We start from the raw sequence: 20,164 nt of genomic DNA, 5'->3' as shown, positions 1-20,164 counted from the left end.
CAATGGCAGTGTAATAAGCTATGCCAGCTTTCTGGCTGGAAATAGGAAGCTGCAATATGAATTGTCTGGAGAAATAAAGAATTTCCTTTCTTTTTCACATCACGAGCGGGTGCATCACCTTTATACAGAGATACAGTTCAAGTCCAGATTAACTTCTATTGCAATCCTGAGTGCTTTGCAGTTAAGTAGACCTGCTTTGACCATGTCTCAGTTGTTTCCATGCTCATGATCCCAAGAGCAGAAAGATGCTTTAGAAGCTTTGCCAGCCACTTTTGATAGAAAATTAACCATGACTGAACTTGGTCGTGATTGGACCAGTTCCAGTACTCAAGCTCATTCTTTAGTGCTTTTTGGGACAGTTTTCCATTGCATTAGGTTTTTTGTTCTGTATTGTTAATAGGCAGATGTAGAATTGATTGGAATCTTTGTGATTTCTGTGTCATTCCCAGTTTGGGTGGTTTTGGTGTTTGTTTTTGCTTTGTTGTTTTGGTTGTGTGTGTGTGTGCGGCCCCAACCATGTGACATTGAAGGTTTGCAACAGAACAGTAAGAACACTGAAATTTTGCATGATTTCAGGAGGTACAAAGTGGATAAAGTAAAGATCAGAAGAGACCTGGCATTCTAAATCTTGTAGTACCTTTGGGCTAGATAGTTTGGCTACCTCAGTAGAGAGGCTGCTAGCAACTCTTCATATTTCACTATGTGGGAACGCCATCCCTATAGCCTCCCCTTTCACAGCCCTGCAAGGGGCTGGGCCTCCCAGGCTGGCCCAGGAACTCAAAGTGATGCTTTCACTGCAGTGCGTTGTTGCAGTGCTGCATGTCCAGGAACACACTGAGTAGAATGGGTGTAGTAATTGTGGCAAATGTGACATGTTGGGTGAAAAGCAATAGATTGCTAAAGCCTCTCTGTTTTACTTGTTCCCCCTCCGAACCTGTTCTGCTTTTTTTTTGGGTATGCCTGTGATAGTTGTCTCAGTAGCCCCCCGAAAATGTCGTATGACTTGGACTGAGTGGTTTGCCAGGGAAAAATGTAACTGACAAAGGGCTGCAGTCCCATCCTTCAGCATGATGGATGGGTGCTCATGGGAGGAGTTGGCTTGCTTACTGGTTTTTTAGAAGGCGGCAGGGAAGAATTACAGTGTCTGTGCTACTGGTGTGGCGGGGAATATGACTTTGTAAGGGTTAGACAGACAGTGCAAATGATACAGTCTTGCAGGATGGAAAACAATTCTTCCTCATTCAGAAGGGGAAACCTTCCTCCCCCCAAGGCAGGGAACTCTGTATTTCCCTCTATCCTTTTAAGAAGGTCCCTCTTTTTTTGTGCCTAGGCTTATTGCTAAGACATTCCATTAAGACAGTCACCACACCTTCCTGTTAATTCCTGGTGTACTATCAATACTTCATTTCACCCACCTTTCCAGCCTCAAATCAGGTCCCAGAAACTACCTCCACCCTCCCGCCCACAAAGTTTTTAGCACCCAGACGACATGCATACTGATCGCCTGTGCCAAGGCTGAAGGTAGCTATTTGGAGATGTGCTGTGTTGTGCCACAGGATCAACCCCCGCTCATCCAGCTCTCTACCATATGCCACCCTCAGGAATGTGTGTTAGCAGTGCAAGCCACTTGAGGAAGAGACCACAAATGAGAATGTAGGGAATGGCAGCTAAACAGAAATGGCTGAGCAAAGCTGTTTTACAAATAATGAAACGTTGTTCCTAAAGAAGCCTAGAACTAGAGTCTTGGTGAGGTGCATTAGAAATCGTGGGTAATGATGTGCCTGGCAGCAGCAGTGTAAGTGGGAGAGTGTGGGGCTTGAGGTTGCCAGTGAAAGAAAGCAATGGTCAGGCAGAAATATTAAAAAACAAACCAGTGAGGTTTTGTAGAAGATACAGAAGGCTCCAAAAGAGGTCAGCAGGGGGAAAGAAGGTAAAGCAGGCAGATGGCTGAAGATGCGATGTAGTTACAAAGATCTGAGGGATGGCATTCGGCAGCAAATCTGAAGGTGCAAAGCTATATGACTCATTATATGGCACAAGAAGCATGCCATGGTGTCACGTGAGCTTGTAAACATGTCAGGAACCTGCTTGTTAGTGCCTGGGTGCATGGTATAAACTAGAGGACTTGGTGTGGTGTAGCCCACTGATACCTGTGCTGCTGTTACTGACTGGTGTGTATTGGGTGCACTTTCTACAGAGGATCTTTGGGTCTACTTTAATTTCTAAGGAATCCAGTTTGTCTGTACCAAGGCTGCTGTACCACACAAACCAAAGGTACATGGGAATGGGTGTATTTTGAAAAGAATAGCCCCAACTTTAGACAAACATGCTAATAATAAGCATGTGCAAAGGAAAGATCTGTTATGGACCAGCATATCACTGTCTTGGAAGTTATGCCCCTAGACCCTCGTTTCACCAAGGTTAGTTAATTTATTCTGTGATAAGGTTGTATGAGCAGCTGATAGGCTCTTCTTAGGTTCTAGAGATTCAGTTACGTTTGTTTCTTCTGTGATGCATACAGAGGCAGGAGAGGGGTCAGTGAAAGAGACTGAACTATATGGTTGGTATTTGATAGGATAGAGGGAGAAAACTGCTTATCTATTGTATTTAAATTCTGTAGTCGAATAAATACAGAGGCAGATGACTTGTTACTTCATCACAGTACATTTTGTAACGCTGTAACACAGTTTGGGTAATTTCTTGTAGAGCAGTGGAGGGAGCAGGTTTTATCAGACTGTCAGTTCCTGCCTGCTGAAATTTGCATCTCCATTTCACAGGTGTTATTGAAATATAAAGTAAAATAAAAACACTTGACTTTTATCGCAAGCTTCAGTTTGGTTCCTTTAGTCAAATACCAAAATGAGGCAGTCATTAGATCATGAAGTAGAAAGCCTGACTAAATAAGTCACTAATTAGAGCAAATGCCAGTTGGAGAAGTGCTTCATGTGTATTAAATGAGTTTTAGAACAGAAAATGTTTGGCAGTCTGCAAACCACACCTTTGTGGTTCTGTATTGTAATTTATCAGCGAGACACCTTTTGAAAACTAGTTGACACATTGACAAGTTTCCTGATTGTCAGCATTTTATTACCTAACATATATTATTACTTATGTTTTTTCTTTCTTCTCCCCTGTATTATATTTGGTGAGTAAATGCTTATCAATTAAAAGGAAGTGGGTGGAATTTGGGCGGGACAAGAGGTAGAAATTACATTATCATTGAGAGCATTGGTGGTGTCAGGCTTCAGAGGGCAGCAGCCTTCTCCTAGAGAAAGCTTTGGCTCTCAGGATGTGCAATTTTCATTTGCCTCTGTCTCTTAAAGCTTGCTGGATTCTCCACTACAGATGAGCATGTATTTTCAGAGAAGCAGTGGGTTGCCATTTTGAAGGAGCAAGCATGGAAGAAAATAGAGAAGGTCATGGCCTTGCAGAGGGCAAGATTTTGTCTATCTGGATGATTTTGTTTGTGGTGTTAGTTTTGTTGCCTTCGGTGTTTCGAGTGTCATTGGGGATTTCTCATTTATATGTGAAAATTGTAATTAAAATGTTAGAGGTAAGTTGGGAGTTGGGTTAAAGAGGTACATGTTTACTACAAAACATGTTTAATAAAAAAATAAAAATCTGTACATTTGGTAGAGATGCCGTAGAGGTCAGCAGAAAGAATTCCATTAACTTGGGTTTGTTGTCTGCAGCTTGAACTTTTTTTGGTAGTTCTTTTGAATGGTGTCTTTAATGATACCTAGTTATGTTCTGGGTTATAATCTTATAATCTGGTACCAGTTTGAGGTTTTCTTGGGTTAGAGATTCCATGTTATGTAGCTTCTAGTTCAAGCTGGTTAGAATACTTCATGCTATACTCAGGACAAGTCAAATATAAAAAGATGCAGTAGTTCATGGGAGTTGGTAAGTAACAAGTACGTGTGTTTTAGATGTACATAAGTTTCTGTGGGTTTATTTGGATTATTTTAATTACATGGTATTGACGAGCACTGTTCTAGGTAAGAATACTGACTGTGTGTTTGCTTTTTCCAGTTATACATCTGGTGGAGGCAGCAGTCATAATTTCTGCTGTATGAGACTTGAGGAATCCATGTAACCTTCTAAAAGTACAATTTTTTTAGAGATGAACAGGTCATGGCTAAGATCGTGATTCTGCCGATATAAGTTTTCAGAGGCTTTTAATAAGCCACAATTGCATTTAATTTTTCAAGTCTGACTTTTCATATCCATCAGTGGCCAAAAGTAGGTGCTGTGAATTCATCATATTGAACAGTGAAACATTTCCATTTTCCGGTAGATTAACTTTGTCTTTCTGGCATAAACCTGTTCTGCATGAATATACTTTCTTCTTGTGGCAGAAACCTTATTACTGGTATTATTACTATTATTAAGTTGTTAGAACCATCTATTTGTGTAGTAGAATATGTGTATAATAATGTAATACTGTTAATATCATGACCCTCTTACTTTGCTATTTCTGTTTCGTAATTTGCTCTTTCTCTCTCGCGCATACTAAGAGCTCTTGGGCAGGGGTTGTCTTCAGCTGTATGAACATCATTTAGCATAGTGCACGTGACTGCAAACTTTAGGGGTTACTTTTTTTTTCAGATACTGATGTCAATGTGAAATGACTGCCTGCAGTGTCTATATCTAATATGGCTTTTATGTGATACTTATTTTTAAATCAGGCAGTGGTATGCTAATTAAGTTCTTACTGATATCTTGAGTCAGAGGCTTGTGGCACTTGGAATTGATTTCATCAGGCACACTCATGTCAAACACAAACATGAGGAGGTCTTTGGACAGCTTTGCTGCTGCAGTTGGCAGACATTAAAATAATTTCTGTATCTTTTCCCCTATGCATTTCCCAACTTTGAAGGATGTTTGACCCACTCAGTGGGTGTTTTATATAGGAAGGCACTTCTTTTTGGAAAAGCACGTTAAATGTTTTTCTGTCCACAGTTTTCGTAACCGATTATGAGCATGATAATTTTGTATTCAAAATGTGGAAGATTCATTTATCAAAATAGAATTAATTAAGTTAATTGTTACTTGATCAGATACAGCCTTTTATGCCTAGTTCCCCATTACTATAGCAACTAATAACAGGAAGAGCACAGCTCCATATACTGCAGGTCAGGCTGGCTTGTTTTGTTCTTTAGTTTAAAGTTGTTCCGTAACTGTCCTGGGGGCAAAAAAGCAGTTTCCTCTGTTTTAATCTTACAATTAGTTTCCACTGTTTCCTTTGAAGTATTGTTCAAATGTGTCTCATAGTGACAAAAAATGAGTACTAAGAGCTATCTTGATGGGAAATGGGAGAGAGAGGGAATGGAGGGAATGTGTTAGGTCCCATTTGCTCGTGCTTTGGCTCATGTGGCTCTTTGCAAGTAAGGGTAGGGCTGAGAAATGCTGAGTTAGAGCTTGTGCATGCAATTGCTGGGCCTAATCTTGAAGTCCTGGGGCTGGTTCACCGGAACATGGCTGAAATTGCTGCTTGGGATACAGTTAGCTTTAAAACAGGCTTATACGTGCCCTTTGTTCAAGAGAAGAACAACTTGACATTGATAACCTAGTGAAGTGTCAACTTGTTTCTAGCTGTGACATTATCTACCTGAGATCTTGCTAACCGGGTAATGCACAAAGACCATCCTTGATTCCTGTTGTTAGCCTGAATGGTGAAATAGGATGCCTTACCAAATAGCTAAGCTGAAAATGCTGAAAGAAGATGCTTAGCCATGTATTAGCACACTACTGACTGTATTACAGGAATATCAGTGCTCTAGGAAGTACCAAACAACTTGTTGATGTTTCACCAAAAATCCAAACTTGAGCACTGTAACTGGATTTTTCTATTGTGTTGCATTTGATTTAGTTTGTTAGGTAGACCAGTGAAGTTAACAGAAAACTGCTCACCTGAGAATGGTTCGTATTTGCTTCTTACAGATGTAATTGACTATTCACATTGGGAGGCGGAGGGAAAATGTGTTTTATTTTCTTCCATGTTTTGTCAGTTGGAGAAAAAGAGTGGAGACTGAAATCAAGGACTTTAAAGTCACAAGATATTTTTTCAAGATTGTGTTTTCAAAGAAAGCATCTCTGTAGCCCTTACTGAATTTGATGGGACCTCTAGGTATTTTAGGATAAAGCCCAAATTTGCAGATCTATTACTAAGCAGTGAGTAATGGTGGCATATGATGAGATAAGTAATTTTGATTTCCTGACTTCACTGAAGTGTTTTATCAGTGTGAACAGTGACTTGAACAAATGGGTAAGATGTATTATATGTATGGAATTAATTTGTACTCTTTGCTGCTTCTCCATCGAGAAATCTAGATACTAATTTTTCAGAAACAAAACAAACCTTTTCACAAAAGCAAGATTCAAGGTTTGAAATTTTTGGGGGTGATTGCTTGTGGGATTTTTGGTTCTGTGTTTTGGGTTTTTTTGTTTTGGTGTATTTGGGTGCTTTTGTTTTTTGAGGATGTGGATAGTATGATAATAAAAGATCTCCAAGACTGTAATTTCTCAGTTGCATAACTATTAGCCCATAATTATTATTACTACCATCAGTTCATCTTCATAATTTTGGGAAATATTTTAAGGATAAATTTGGTTGGTTTCCAATACGCCTGTAAGCTTTTATTTGTGAAATAATGTCTTTTTTCTAAGCTTTGTATTTGTTTGTCTGTAACAGGGTTTGGTGGAAGTGATGATACTAGCAAAGCTATGCTAGGGACATTATTCTAGCTTTTTAGCTTTGCAGCTGCAAAAAAAAAAATGCATTTGCTAAAATGAAATCTACATCATACTCTCACAGTCCTGTGGAGAGTCAAATAAATATGTTAAACTGCTGTAGCTCCATTTGCCAAGAATCTTGTGGAATGTTGTGATCTGAGCTTCTGTATAAAATTGGTGTATTGTTTCTTGAGAAATATTCATGTGTAGGAAAGACATCAGCCATCTAATAATTGTGGATATTCTTTGAATTGATAGCTCCCTTGTACATTGAGGTAGCTGGTATGCTGTTAGCTCCCACTGGAGTACCAGGTGTTGCAGCCACTTAAGCTAGTAGAAGCAGCTCATTGGCGTGCTTTGGAGTACATGGTTATCCTGAGCTAGCCACTGCATCAAAAACCAAAGAACTGATACTTGTGCTTTTATCCCAAACAAATGTTTGGAACCCTTCTCAATGCATTTCATCTGCCTTCAGTAGAGCAGCCAGGAGATTTGTGAGTGCTTTTTGCCATCTGATTACAGACAAGTTGCTGCTTGCACATCCTCTCAGACATGCAATGTAATACACAGTTCATTTGATCTGGGTTCTTGTCTGGGAAGTGGAAGCGGAAATGAGGCCGGACAGAAAGGGCTGTTGGATGAAAAGGTCCTAAGTGCTTGATCTTAGATGGTAATTTTAGCTTGCAGTAAAAAACTATTGACCTTCTCTTTGTAATTGTATGTGGAGACTTTACATAGAGTAATTGTTCTCATGCGTGACAAAGGCCTTGGGGCAAAGTCAAGAAAAGGATTGAAAAAAGCCAATGTAACGAGTGATTAGAAAAAGCTTTCCTGAGAAGATAGGAGAAGAGGCCATAAACTATGGGAATGTAGAGGGAGAGAGGCAAAACCAAATTATTACAGTACGGAAAAATGGAGTACCAAACAACACCCCAAAATGTACTTAAGAGGAAAGAACACAAGAAGTGAGATATTTTTTTTTTTTAAATGAACATTCCATATTGTATAGCTCTTTGTGTCATGTACTATGAAGAAAGTAATTAATAAAAGAAGTATTAGGTACCCTTATTTTGTTCAGAATCTAATTAGAGGAATCCTCAAACAAATGGGCTGTTGGAGTTAAGCTGTCAAGTCTTCAGTATTCCAGCTGGGATCACCTGCTGGATGTTTGGACATGTTGCGTCCACTTCAGAAATGGGAGGAAGGCAAGTACAGCACCCGAGTTCTCATTTGGTCAGCAAACTTAGAAATTAAGTTGCTCCATTTAACACTTAAATTCTGTGTTTGTTGCAACATCCATGTTTTTGTAAGGTATTTAAAACATGCTTTCATTACTGTTTTGCAACAAAGACCAGCATGACAGCTCTGTCTCAATACTGTGCAAAACAAAGGCAATCACAAAGCCTTTTTGAAAACAAATCAAACATACAGATGCCACTGAATGCAGAACAGCATAAAAGCTACTCTGCTGGGTCAGTCCAGACTTTCACCCAGACAGAGCCTGGTTTTGGCAGGCATCAACTCAGTTGCTTGATGAAAAGCCTAAGAGCTGAGTGCTTGTATGCCACATTGCCAGGAATACCCTCCCAGATGCTTGCTTTAGCCTCCCATGCCAATTAGAAAGTTAGGAGAGTTTTGTGTCCTGTGATGATTTTCATCCATATTTTTATGCAACTGCTTCAATTTCTGATGATCTCTGGCAATATGTCCTGGACAGTGAAGTCCATAACCTACTCTGCCCAACACTTTCATATGATATTCCCCAGTTCTTGTATTTTGTCCCACCGTTACACTGTGCTATAAGGCAGGACTTTATACTTCACTAGTAAACTTTATAATTTTTTTGTTGGTTTTGACTTGTCTTGCTCATTTGAATTGGTTAACATATATTGTGAGTCAGCTTGGTCAGTGATTATCACCCTTTTCCTACCTGTGCTTCAGAAGCCAGCCTCCTCGATGTGTTCCAGATCCTCCGCGATAGTATCAGCAAGCTCATTTCTGGCAGTGCTTGCTAGCTGGCAGGTGCCTGTTCATGTAGGAGGACTGAGATGGGCAAGATCAGGGTGGTAGACAGGAGACATGAAAGCAGGGAGTGAGGCTTTGTTTGCTGAACTAGGGGATTTTTATTTTTTTCCTCCCTCATGCCATGTAACTATTCTAAAGGATATTTGCGAAGGGGTGAAGACCAGCAGTGCATTATGAAGTGATTAAGTCTGACATGTCTGCCATTACTCTCTTCTGCGATACCCTTGTTCCTATGCCATATATTCTTTCATTTCTCAGTGTATGGGCTGCTGTTCTCATGACATCCCCTGTCTCCCCAGTTCTGAGCAACTCTTTATGTGTTGTAAAAGATCGAGACGGATGATGTAGCAGTTTACCTTTCTTAGGGAATGATTGGGAAGTATAGACAAGTTGAAGGTCTGGGATTTTGGTGGTTTTTTTTGGTTTGTTGTTTGTTGTTGTTGTTTGTTTTGGTTTGTTTGTTTGATTGGGTATGGTTTTTTATGGTGTTATAACAGATGGTTTGCATGGAGTTAAAATACAGCATCACTGCCTGTTCTGCTTTCTCTTTTCTTTTCAGATGGCCAGCAGAAAAAGTCAACTAACAGTAACTGAAATATCCTAACTATGCTGAGCTAAAGTGTCCCTTTTTTGTTACTGACTTAAACTTCAATAGTTACAGAAGGAGATGGTAGAGAACTTAAGGATGGCAAAAAAGCTAGTTGGTGATGTTGGCACATGCAACACATTGTAATGTGTAAAGACTGTTTTGAGATCATGCTTCATGGTGACTTCAATCGCTGCGTATGTCAGTAAGAGGGGAATAAACTGTTTAGCAAGAGTTTGTCCTTATCTGTTGTAGGTGGGAAAGCCTTAATAGCAGGTGAGGACATAACCTGAGCGGGTCATTGATACCTTAATAATGAGAAGAGCTTACACACAAGTGTCCTGTGTCCTTTGTCAAGGCAGATATCTTGATGTAAATATGGGAGGATCTAGTACCCATGAGAGCTACTATTTGTATGTCTATATGTGTATAATGGAAACATTCAAAACTATGAAAACTTCAAAAATTAGCAAAATCAAATATACCAATATGCCTAATGGAGAAGTTTTATGCTGCTGTGCGCAGGGAGGAGAAACTTGGTTTAGTTCAGAAAGGTGAAGATGGGGAAGGGTGAGAGCTCATTACCAGAGCTACTACTACAGAAATACTACGGATATGAAATGATCCCTCCTCTGTTTTCTATTAAGAGAAACTGCATGAATGCCCTAAAACTGTGGTAATGTCTTTTATTCTGAAAATCCATTTTTAGACCTATTTTTCCGGCGTGTCTCTAATGTCAGCGATAGTATTTTGCATCATTCTATTGCCTGAAACTAACTGGGGAAGAGAGGGTTTTGGACCCGTGGACCTCATAGAGTCTCTTAGGTAGTACAGTAATTTGTGGGACCCCAGGGAAAAAACAACTGCCTGTGTCCTGAAAAGAAGTTTTGTCATTTTCAGGAAAAATTGTTTGGCTCAAAGGTAATCTATGTAACAAATGAAACAAGGAGGTGTGCAGGACAGCCTTCAGGCTGAATTTGAAAAATGAAAATCTAAGACCTGGCTTCAATAAGAGAGGTTCAGACAATTCACCTAAGGTAATTACAGAATGCCTGGAAATGATGAAATGAAAACCATCAACATCTACTTTTCTTGTTTTGGGAACAGTGGGCCACCCTGCAGATTGAGGAGGGAGTAAAAAAGCAGAAGGCGCTGGCACTTGAAAATTTAATCTCCACTGGTAAGATCTCTGAATGAAGGTGACACAGCACTATTTGTCTTGTAAAAAGGCAACTATTTTAATATCTTACCTAGAAAAGAGTAAGCAGAAACATAAATTGCATTTGATGTTAAGTAAGAAAACTGGAATGGCCAAAATGGACTTTGTGCAAATAACTGCTGAGGTTACAAACTACAAAGAGACCTTAAGTATGTTATAAGCAAGACAATCAGTGAACAATGGAGTCTTCTAAATAAAAGATGTTAGAGACAGTGTGGGTATAGAAGGACATTGCCGATAAGCATTTGGGAAGCTGTCCCTGTTTTCATGAGTATTTTGTACTTTCTGACTTCATCACCTCTCTTTAAGAGATTAGGAGAACAGAGTATTCTTTGCCCTTGACATTCCTCTGTATGGATTCTCTCTTGCTTCTTGTAACTCCTAGCATGCAAAAAGCCAGGGTCTCTCAAGTAAAGAAGCTACACTGTCCCACAGATCACAGTTACAATTTGCATTCTTCTCTAAGCATGGGGTTAAAATCTGAAAGACCAATTTATTTATTTTTCTCTTCCCAACTATTTTTCCTTTCTTCTTTGACCAAAGGGGACTGGATTAAGTTCTCATAATAATCCTTTTACTTGTAGTGCCATTTTCAGTCACTAGTCATGTGGACTGTTTGGTTTGTCAGAATTTCAGGTCTGATGATTTTCTGAACATTGAAGGTTTGATCAAAGTGCAGCTGGAGGAAGGTTTTGTGATTTTGATCAGAAGGTAGCATGTTGATTAAGGCAAATTAAATGTATGTTGTATAATGCATATCTAATGTCCTCCAGTTACACCACCCCACCCCCCCAAAAAAAGGCAAACAAAACCCCCAGGTGTTAGCTGGTATGAGTCAATAAAATTTTAGTCACTGTAACCAGCTAGGTAAGAATCTGGTCTCAGAGTGGCCACAGCAAACATCACTGAGACTTGCTGTGTGGCTGGCCTATGAGGTATAATTTTAGAGATATGGAGCATGAATGTGTTGTCATTCTTCCTGCACAACACTACTGTGTTACACTAGGTATATCTCAGTGGAAAAATCTAGACATTTCTTGAAGTTTCTCGGTAGTGAAGTGACTCCTAAAGGAGAAGGGATATGTGAAGAGAGAAGGCTCTGAGAAAAAATACCAGAGAAAGATGTTTGCTATTGCTGGGAAAAAGTAAAACTAATCAACAGCAGCAAGAACAACTGTAGAAACACTGCCTGAATTTGAGTCAAAGGACCAGGAGGGGTCTGCAATCTTAGCAGTGCACTATTGGCATTTCTGGGTGTGTGTACGTATGTTGTTTGCTAAATGACAATGAAGTAGGTGTTGTGCTCAAGGTTTTATTTGCAGCTTGCTCTGAATGCTTTTCTCCTTTCCTCAACCATTGAGTGGTGTTATATGGCACAGGATTAGACAAGTAACTTGTGGAATTAAAAGCCAGTATGTAAATGAGGCATAACAATGCAATTATGGTGCTTGGAGTAGGAGGAGAGCTATTTCTAAAAGGCATGTGTATTTTGCTCGTTTTGGAATCCGTACTGTCCATTCCATTGTGTGGAAGGAAGACTCGTTTCCTCCTGCAGGGATTGTCCAGAGAGAGGAAGCCTCCATGGAAGAGGCGATTGCTGGCCACTGCCAAGGATGCTTCAACCTTGCTGATGTTATGTACTTCTCAAAGAAGGGGTGTGAGGCAGTTGCAGAAGATGAAGTCACCCAGCGGTTCTCCTCTGAGGAGCTGGTGTCCTGGAATCTCCTCAGCAGAACCAACGCTGACTTACACCATGTCAGCTGGCAACTGACCATTGTGTGGGTCGTTGGGATCCTAATTCGGTATTGTCTTCTGGTGCCTTTCCGGTAAGCCAGGTGTAACTTGTTGGGATCTGGTTTTTGTGTTACTACTTATAAAAAATGTGAAATTATATGCTGTTGACTAGTGCAGAAAGGAGAACCTAGCATTACTTTGTTTTCCAAGATATCATTGAAACATAAATATTGCTAAAAGAAAAAACCGCGCTGAAGTTGTACATTTCTCAAGTTCTGTATGTTTTATTAGTAATTAATTTGTTTTTAAAATCCAGCAAAACTTTACAGAAACTATCTGAAGATTTTTTTGCTATGTAAAGTAACGATTTTTTCAACTGAAAGGATCAGGCCCTACCTGCCTAAGAGACAGGGAAACTGTATGCTGAACACTTGGGATTTGAAGCAAAGCCAGTGTTGAGGGAGCACAGGGATGGATGGGAAAGAGAGACATCTACTTGGAATGTATTATGTTTCCAAACTTTTAAAATTTTCTATTAAGCAAAACCAGCCTTTATCATATTGACGAAACAGTTACAAATATTCATGTGTTCTTGTAAAGAGCAGGAGCTTTTAAATTTCCTTGTTCCTTTGATGGGAGGACAGTATATTTAAAACATAGCTGCAGCACATACAGGGATTTCATACAGTCAGTCACATAGTAGAGCACATGTGCCTGTGTGTAAACTTAGATATGGAGCTTAAGAATACAACATTCGTGTACAAATAGCTTCAATATTGGTCTTGCTCAGCCATTAGTAACCAATAACATTTAATTTTCATGATTATATAGTAGCTTACAGCTTGGGGTGGAAGTACATATTGAAATTTCTGGATAGGTTATTAAAAATGAAATGACAAGTCCCTTTTGGCATTGAAAAATGTCATCTGCATTAAAGAACACTAGCCTACTTGCTGTTCTTTTCCAACATGATCGTTTCTTTACCATATGATAGCTTCAGATCAGAGTGTAGTGCTTTTTGGAAGATAGACTCCAGGCAGCACAAGGTTTTGTATTCAATGCAGGTTTCACAGAATCACAGAATGGTCAGGGTTGGAAGGGACTGCTGGAAGCCATCTAGTCCAACCCCCTGCTAAAGCAGGCTCACCTAGAGCAGTAGCACAGAATCACATCCAGGCGGGTTTTGAATGTCTCCAGAGAAGGAGACCCCACAGCCTCTCTGGGCAGCCTGCTCCAGTGCTCTGTCACCCTCAGATAAAGAAGTTCTTCCTCATATTCAGATGGAACCCTCTGCCTTGCAGTTTGTGCCTGTTGCCCCTCGTCCTGTCACAGGGCACCACTGAAAAGAGCCCGGCCCCATATTCTTGACACTTGCCCTTAAGATATTTGTAGACATTGATCAGATCCCCTCTCAGTGTTCTCTTCTCCAGGCTAAACAGGCCCAGCTGTCTCAGCCTTTCCTTGTCAGGGAGATACTTCAGCCCCTCATCATCTTTGTAGCCCTCCGCTGGGCCCTCCGCAGCAGCTCCCTGTCTCTGGAACTGGGGAGCCCAGCGCTGGGCACAGCACTCCCGGGGCGGCCTCCCCAGGGCAGAGCCGAGGGGCAGGATCCCCTCCCTGCGCCTACTGGCCATGCTCCTCCTCATGCCCCACCCCAGGATATCATTGGCCTTTGTAGCCACAATATATAAGTTAATACAGCAGGATTGAGTGGAAACGTGCTCATATTATCCGGTTGGCCTTAACTGGTTTGTATTGCTAGTTAGATGCTATTAATAGTGGAGGGATGAATTTTGAAATGGATCAAAGGGTTAAATAAAACCTTTTCTTGGTTGCTTTCCCAGTTTTGCTTCTTAGCATTTAATTTTGATTGTTTGCTTTGTAGCATCTGCTTGTCTGTTTTCAGCATTCTCTTGCTGGTCTTAGTCACTACGGTAGTAGGACGGTTTCCGAATGGCAGGTAAGTGCTTGCTGAGGTCTCCGCTTTTTTTTTTTTTTTTTTTTTTTTTTTTTTTTTTTTCATTAAGGATTTGAATTAGTGTGGTGTGTAAATCTGCTTGAGTCCAAAGGATTAATGTGGACTATCATGGGGTGACTTTTTCTCTACTGTAAACTCAGAGCACTGTGAGAGAGAGTATGGCAATGGCATCTGAAAGTGGACATGCAATGTAAGCCAGATAGAGTATGCTCTATTTGAGTCAGAACAGGGCAAGTAAATCATCTGTCCTGAGCGACTGCATATTAATACTGTGAGACTGTTATGTCCTGTCAGTGCAAAAAACCTCAAATGTGTTTTACCAGCTAAATATTTTTATATTATTGTTAATGAATGAGTCAATAGCAGTGGCTTTCAGAGAAAGTTTATAAAACAAAATCCTGATTGTTTTCTTCTCTGATTTGAATCTGGTGGGTTTAGCATAGATTACAGTAGAAGAACGGAACAAGAGTATCTGTGATACCTGATAAGCTCCTCCTGCATGGAGGTGTTAGTGCAGGTAATCTGCTTAGTATGGTCTTTGTTGTAACAGCTATTGGGAATAATTTGAAGAGTTTACATTACATTGTTCTGTGAGCAACTACATAGAAATGAAAATGTATGTATGTCTATTTCTTACAGAATTAAGTGCTGGCTGAGCAACCAGGTTCAGATGATATGTGCCACATTAGGTGTCCGATGTGTGGGTGGTCTTGTTCATTTCCACAACAGGTGAGTGTGCCACCCTGCTCTTGTTGGTTTGGTATTGATTTCTTACAGTACTCAGTGTATCAAGTTTCAGAGTGGGATTCTTATTCCATTATTGCACAGATACTATGATGGTACAATTTGATCCAGGAAGCTGTTTGGATCATCTAGACTCTGTTGAGATGTTTGCATGCCCCACTGTGTTTTCTGTTGTGTATTGGCAGGGTATGTGAAAGGGAAGTAGTACTGTATTCTTGGTTAAATATACCCTTAGAAATTTATCTCAATGTTTGTTATGAATGTATTATAATCACATGCAAGAGTATCACCGTAAAATGTTCAGCTGTTCTATTAGCTGATCTATTTGGTAAGTAATTCTTCATGCTCTCTCCTAAAGTAAGTTATGGATGGTATTTCAGTAAGTTTTCATAAGATCTTGCTTGCTTACTGATGGAGCTTTATGTAATGGAGACTTCTGAAATATTTTTTTTTGTTTATACTTTAGAAAACAAGTAAAATCATGCTCTAGTGTCTTTGCTGTTAAGGGTTTGAGTGTCCGAATAATCTTTGATATATGCCTCTATGAATACATGCAGCTAAAATGCTTGCTCCAATGAAGTCTTATATTCTCAGCTAAAGGAAACTGGTTTTGGTGAGATGCCAAGACGATGGAAATGTGAACAGACTCTTGAAAGTATGAGGAAGGATGACTTATCTGCTGTAAAGTGCTGCCAGAAGTTTTAACATATATCATAGTAATATTAGTATTTTAACATGCTTTGTGTTCTTCCACTTACTATGGATCTGTAGATAAGCTATGTTCCTGGAATGCTTTTGTCACAGAGAGTCTCGATTGTGGATGTATGGTCATTGGATGGGGCCTGTAGTCTGGAGAATAAACATTAAGTAATTACTTCTATGGTTGTTGCAGGGAAAACAAACCACGAGGAGGAGGCATCTGTGTTGCCAACCACACATCTCCATTAGATGTTCTAATCTTGGCAAGTGATGGATGCTATTCTTTGGTATGAACAAGAGAGTCGGTAAATATTGCTAATGTTGAGGTGCCTGTGGATGTAGTGTTAGGTAAAAGAATAAACTTACAGGTGGAAAAGGTGGGATTTGATAGCACTCAAGACTGCAAGATAATAGATACAGGCAGGTGTGTGCACACTTTTGTCCAAGATTGTTATACTTTGTGAATGAGCTTAAGAACTGGTGCATCTGTGTTCATAATTTTATTATTTAAGTGTGTGTGTGTTTGTACAGTAACCAGTTTCTTTTGGGCTTGCAGGTTGGCCAGGCACATGGAGGGCTTCTGGGACTCATTCAAAAATCTTGCATGCAAACCAGTCAGCATGTTTTGTTTGAACGCTCAGAAATGAAAGATCGTCATCTGGTGAGGAAAAAGTAAGGTAGTGAGGTGTTTGCTTAATTGTCCCGTCAGGCCTAGTAATTGTGAGGTCCAAGCATGAATTGAGACTGTTCTCACCCTGCATCTCTCTTTGGACAGCTGTAGGTTGTCATCAGTGTAAGGTTTGGAACTGCTCCACCAGTGAAGGTGCAGGGTATAGCAATTGTCTACTGAACTTTTGATCATTTGCCCTGTAACCTCTGGGAATTTCCACAGACAGGAGCCTGTTCATTCAGTTTTGAGGCTGATGATTTGGGACATCAGGACAGAACTTTGAGTTCTGTTAGCACATCTGCTTCCCAGATCGTGGTACATTTTTCATTGGCTCTGAGCATTGAATCTGGTTATATTTGCTGTGAGTAGAGCTTAAAGGGAGGCTGACTGTAGCAAGAAAATCAACCAACCAACCGAAAAAAAAACCCAAACCCAAACCCAGGGTACCACCTAGCTGCTAAACACCGGAGGAGCACTCTGGAGAAGTGTCAGTGTGTTTGCTTACTGCCTATACTGCTCTCCGGGCCTGCAGTATTGATTCCTGGCAAAGACAGCATGTTGGACTTAAGGGACGTGAACAGGATTGACTCAGTGTGGCAGTTCTTTCATTGTCAGTATTCTCAGGTGTTCACAGAGGCTGTTCATAGTCATCCTAAATCTTCATGAAATAGGGTGCAACACAGCTAACATTAACTGTCTATAACAGTTTTTCTTAGAAAAATGGAGAAGGTCCCTTCCATGCTGGATTGTTCTCTGCTTTCTTTGGTGTGATGGTGGGGTTTTTTTTGGTTTTATATGCAGGCTGGAGATGAACTGCATGCTTTTGAGTCATAGGCAAGAGAGGTGTCTCAGAAAACATCAGATTTTGTGTGTTGGTAACCTGCTTACTCGTAATACATTTGGTTTTAAGTGATGCAGCAAATATAGTGAAATAGTGGCCTATCTCTTAACTAGATGCAGAGAATCATTAGGTAGCATAAAACTGATGTTATGAACCTAGAAGGCATGAAACTTAAAATATGGAATATACCTCAATCAAAAAAAAAGTTCAACTGTGTTCGTAGCTGGAACCTGTCAAAAATAAATGGCAAGTGATTGTTACATGCTCCAAGTACCACTGTTCTCTGACTTCATGTTAATTGCATTAAAATGGTGAAATAAAGACTGTATACAGTTTTGTAGAAGACCTGCTTCTGCAGTTAGCAAGTGATAACCTCTGGGACAAAGGCCTGAAACTAGCACACGTCTTGGCTGAGGCTACTGACTGGCAAAGGGCAATTGGGCAAGGGCTTTTCTTGTCCTATGTAAGAAGTAATGGATGTTTAGATTCTTGGCCAAATAAAAATATGAAGTATACACTGAAATTTTGTTTTCTCTCCACAGAATTAGAGAACACATTGCAGATAAGGCCAAATTACCCATTTTAATTTTCCCAGAAGGTAGGAAACAAATATATTGATTTTATTGCTGCTCTTGCCACTGAGTGGAGTTTATTATACCCAGTCTTTTCAAGTGAGATGTTAGGTTTTACTCTGTAGAATTAACTAGCTCTTGTGAGAGATTGAAAGTGAGATTCTAGTATTTTGCAACAGTTTTATGACAGTCTTATTTGCTTTAGCTTATAGCATAATGGAAGAGAGAACAGGCTCTGGGATTGTGTTTCAGAACTAAAACTTACTTTCTCCTTTAGCAACTAAAGTCTCCTTAAAGATAGTTTAGGATTCTTTTGATGATATTTTTCTTAGAGTGGATTAAAACTTAATCTGTTTTAACTCTGGGCAGGTACGTGCATAAACAACACATCAGTAATGATGTTTAAGAAGGGAAGCTTTGAGGTAGGAGGGACCATCCATCCAGTAGCAATCAAGGTAACGTGTCTGCATGTTTCCAAACACAGAAGGATTATTCACAGAAACTTCTCATGTCGGAGAAGCTGTTTGCGGATAAACCTTAAACAGGGCTTTGCTCTGTGTGAATAGGGTACTGAATAAGCCTGAGAAAATGGATTCTTTTCATGGTGCTCAATATCTCGCAGGTCAGTGCAGTATGGCAAACGTTAACACTGCATATTTTTACAACTGATTAAAGAAGAACCTGAAAAGCACAGGTGCAATTACTGTGTTGTGTGTTCAGTTATTGATACCGAAAAATCGGATACAAAACTCTCTTAATACCCAGTTTGGAGTGTTAGAAAGCAGCATGCTTTATTTTTGGAGCTGGATGCACGGGGGACAAGTTCTGCCCCATGTGCATACAGGCTTTGTTTGCTGTTTATCTTTATACGGCTGATCTATACGTATTAATGACATTTCTGAAAAACTATTGGCATATTCATTACAGTTCCAAGAACTACCTATCATATCTACACTCTTTGCTACACATGTGTGGCCTGATGGGTCGGGGGTCCTCTGGTGGTCGTTTGGGACATCTTCATCTTCTTTGTCATCTTCCTCTTCTTCTTATCCTTTTCATGACCTTTTCTTCTTCTGGCCCTGTTTCAGCTCTCTTGGCTCACGTCTTCATTTCGGACATTATTCGGTTCCTATCTGCTTAACTAAACCATACAATGCTGCATTCTACTAGTAGCTAAACTACATAATACAGCGTTGTACAGTTCGGCCATGTCATGGATACATTAGTCGCAACATTTACAGTTAAGCACACTGATAAAATTACTCCAGTATCATTCAGCCTGCTCTTTCTGTCCCAGGGCTTTTGTGTGCTCTGGGGATAAAGGCACTTTTCTTAGCACTCCCAAGGCTTTCTGAGTAGGTTTAGCCAAGTCACCCTAGCTTTAGATAGATTAGTTACATTTTTTGGAACTATAACGTTGCCTAATCTTACAAAAATCATTATAACTGGTGTGAGCATTGTCAAGGAAACCTTAGTAGTCAGCATACCTGTAGATGACAAGTCTTTACATTTTGAGTAGATCTATCTTGTTACAGTTGAGATGTTTCAACGGGTCTGTCACAGTTTGGGGTCCTGCATTGCTTTTAAAGGTTAATTGTTATAAACTTGTAATAAATGTTGAAATGTGGAGCTTTACTCTGGATTTACTACTGCTTTGAGGAAGTGTGATTAGATTTGCCCCTGATTTAACAAGTTGAACTGTGACTTCATGGCCAAAAAAGAACAGCTTATGTGATTTAAACCAAGGTATTTATATTGGTTTATATACTATGCCTTCCTTATTCTTGTCTTCCAGTATGACCCCCGCTTTGCAGATGCATTCTGGAACAGCACAAAGTATTCCATGATGACCTATGCTTTTAATGTGATGACCAGCTGGGCTATTGTCTGTAATGTGTGGTACCTGCCACCGATGATCAAAGAGGTACTTACGCTTTCTTTTTTTTATGGTTTGGAAATGCTCAGAAAGTGTTGTCTGGTAGAAAGTCTGCATTACTGCGCACAGTGTGTTGGCATTATATTTGTGAATCTTTATTGACAACTTAACGGACAAAGGCCAGAAAGTAACACTGTAGTCTTAAAAGTAAGCAGGCATGGATTTATGTGGGTTAGCTACCTTCAAGAAAAAACTACTTTTGCAGATATTCAGACATTTCTGCGCCATGCTTCCTATTGCTCCCAAACAGCATCTTTACTTGGGTGCAGTTGCCTTGCTTTCCTCTTCTCCCAGAAACTAGGAAAGATGATAAATTTGTGGGTTTATGCTGTGGGCGTCCTGTCCCTCGGCCTGGTGCAGACTTCCCTATTTTATTTCAGAAGTGATACATAGATCCAGGCCTTCTTTTCCCTTTGTACTGGGGT

The 20,164-nt window shown here is 40.0% G+C and overlaps 1 protein-coding gene across 3 annotated transcripts in view; it reads left to right on the top strand.

Moving 5' to 3' along the window:
• LOC101910397 (glycerol-3-phosphate acyltransferase 3) overlaps positions 1-20,164 on the top strand; it is a 33,816-nt gene that overhangs the window by 7,608 nt on the left and 6,044 nt on the right. Inside the window, exons 1-10 of one of the 3 annotated variants that reach the window (XM_055795340.1) lie at positions 3,329-3,553; positions 10,454-10,526; positions 12,121-12,391; positions 14,185-14,259; positions 14,917-15,006; positions 15,914-16,007; positions 16,277-16,392; positions 17,774-17,829; positions 18,173-18,258; positions 19,599-19,727. In XM_055795340.1, the coding sequence (XP_055651315.1) occupies positions 3,398-3,553; positions 10,454-10,526; positions 12,121-12,391; positions 14,185-14,259; positions 14,917-15,006; positions 15,914-16,007; positions 16,277-16,392; positions 17,774-17,829; positions 18,173-18,258; positions 19,599-19,727 (1,146 nt within the window). In that variant the 5' untranslated portion in view covers positions 3,329-3,397. Of the gene's footprint in view, positions 1-3,328; positions 3,554-10,453; positions 10,527-12,120; positions 12,392-14,184; positions 14,260-14,916; positions 15,007-15,913; positions 16,008-16,276; positions 16,393-17,773; positions 17,830-18,172; positions 18,259-19,598; positions 19,728-20,164 lie in introns of those variants that run through there. The other 2 variants (XM_055795338.1, XM_055795339.1) reach the window with 2 other exon arrangements.

Source organism: Falco peregrinus, chromosome 2 (assembly GCF_023634155.1).
Source record: "Falco peregrinus isolate bFalPer1 chromosome 2, bFalPer1.pri, whole genome shotgun sequence".
Taxonomy (NCBI): Eukaryota; Metazoa; Chordata; class Aves; order Falconiformes; family Falconidae; genus Falco; species Falco peregrinus.
Note: the sequence above shows the minus strand (reverse complement) of the source record. Positions and strands in the feature narration are given on the sequence as shown.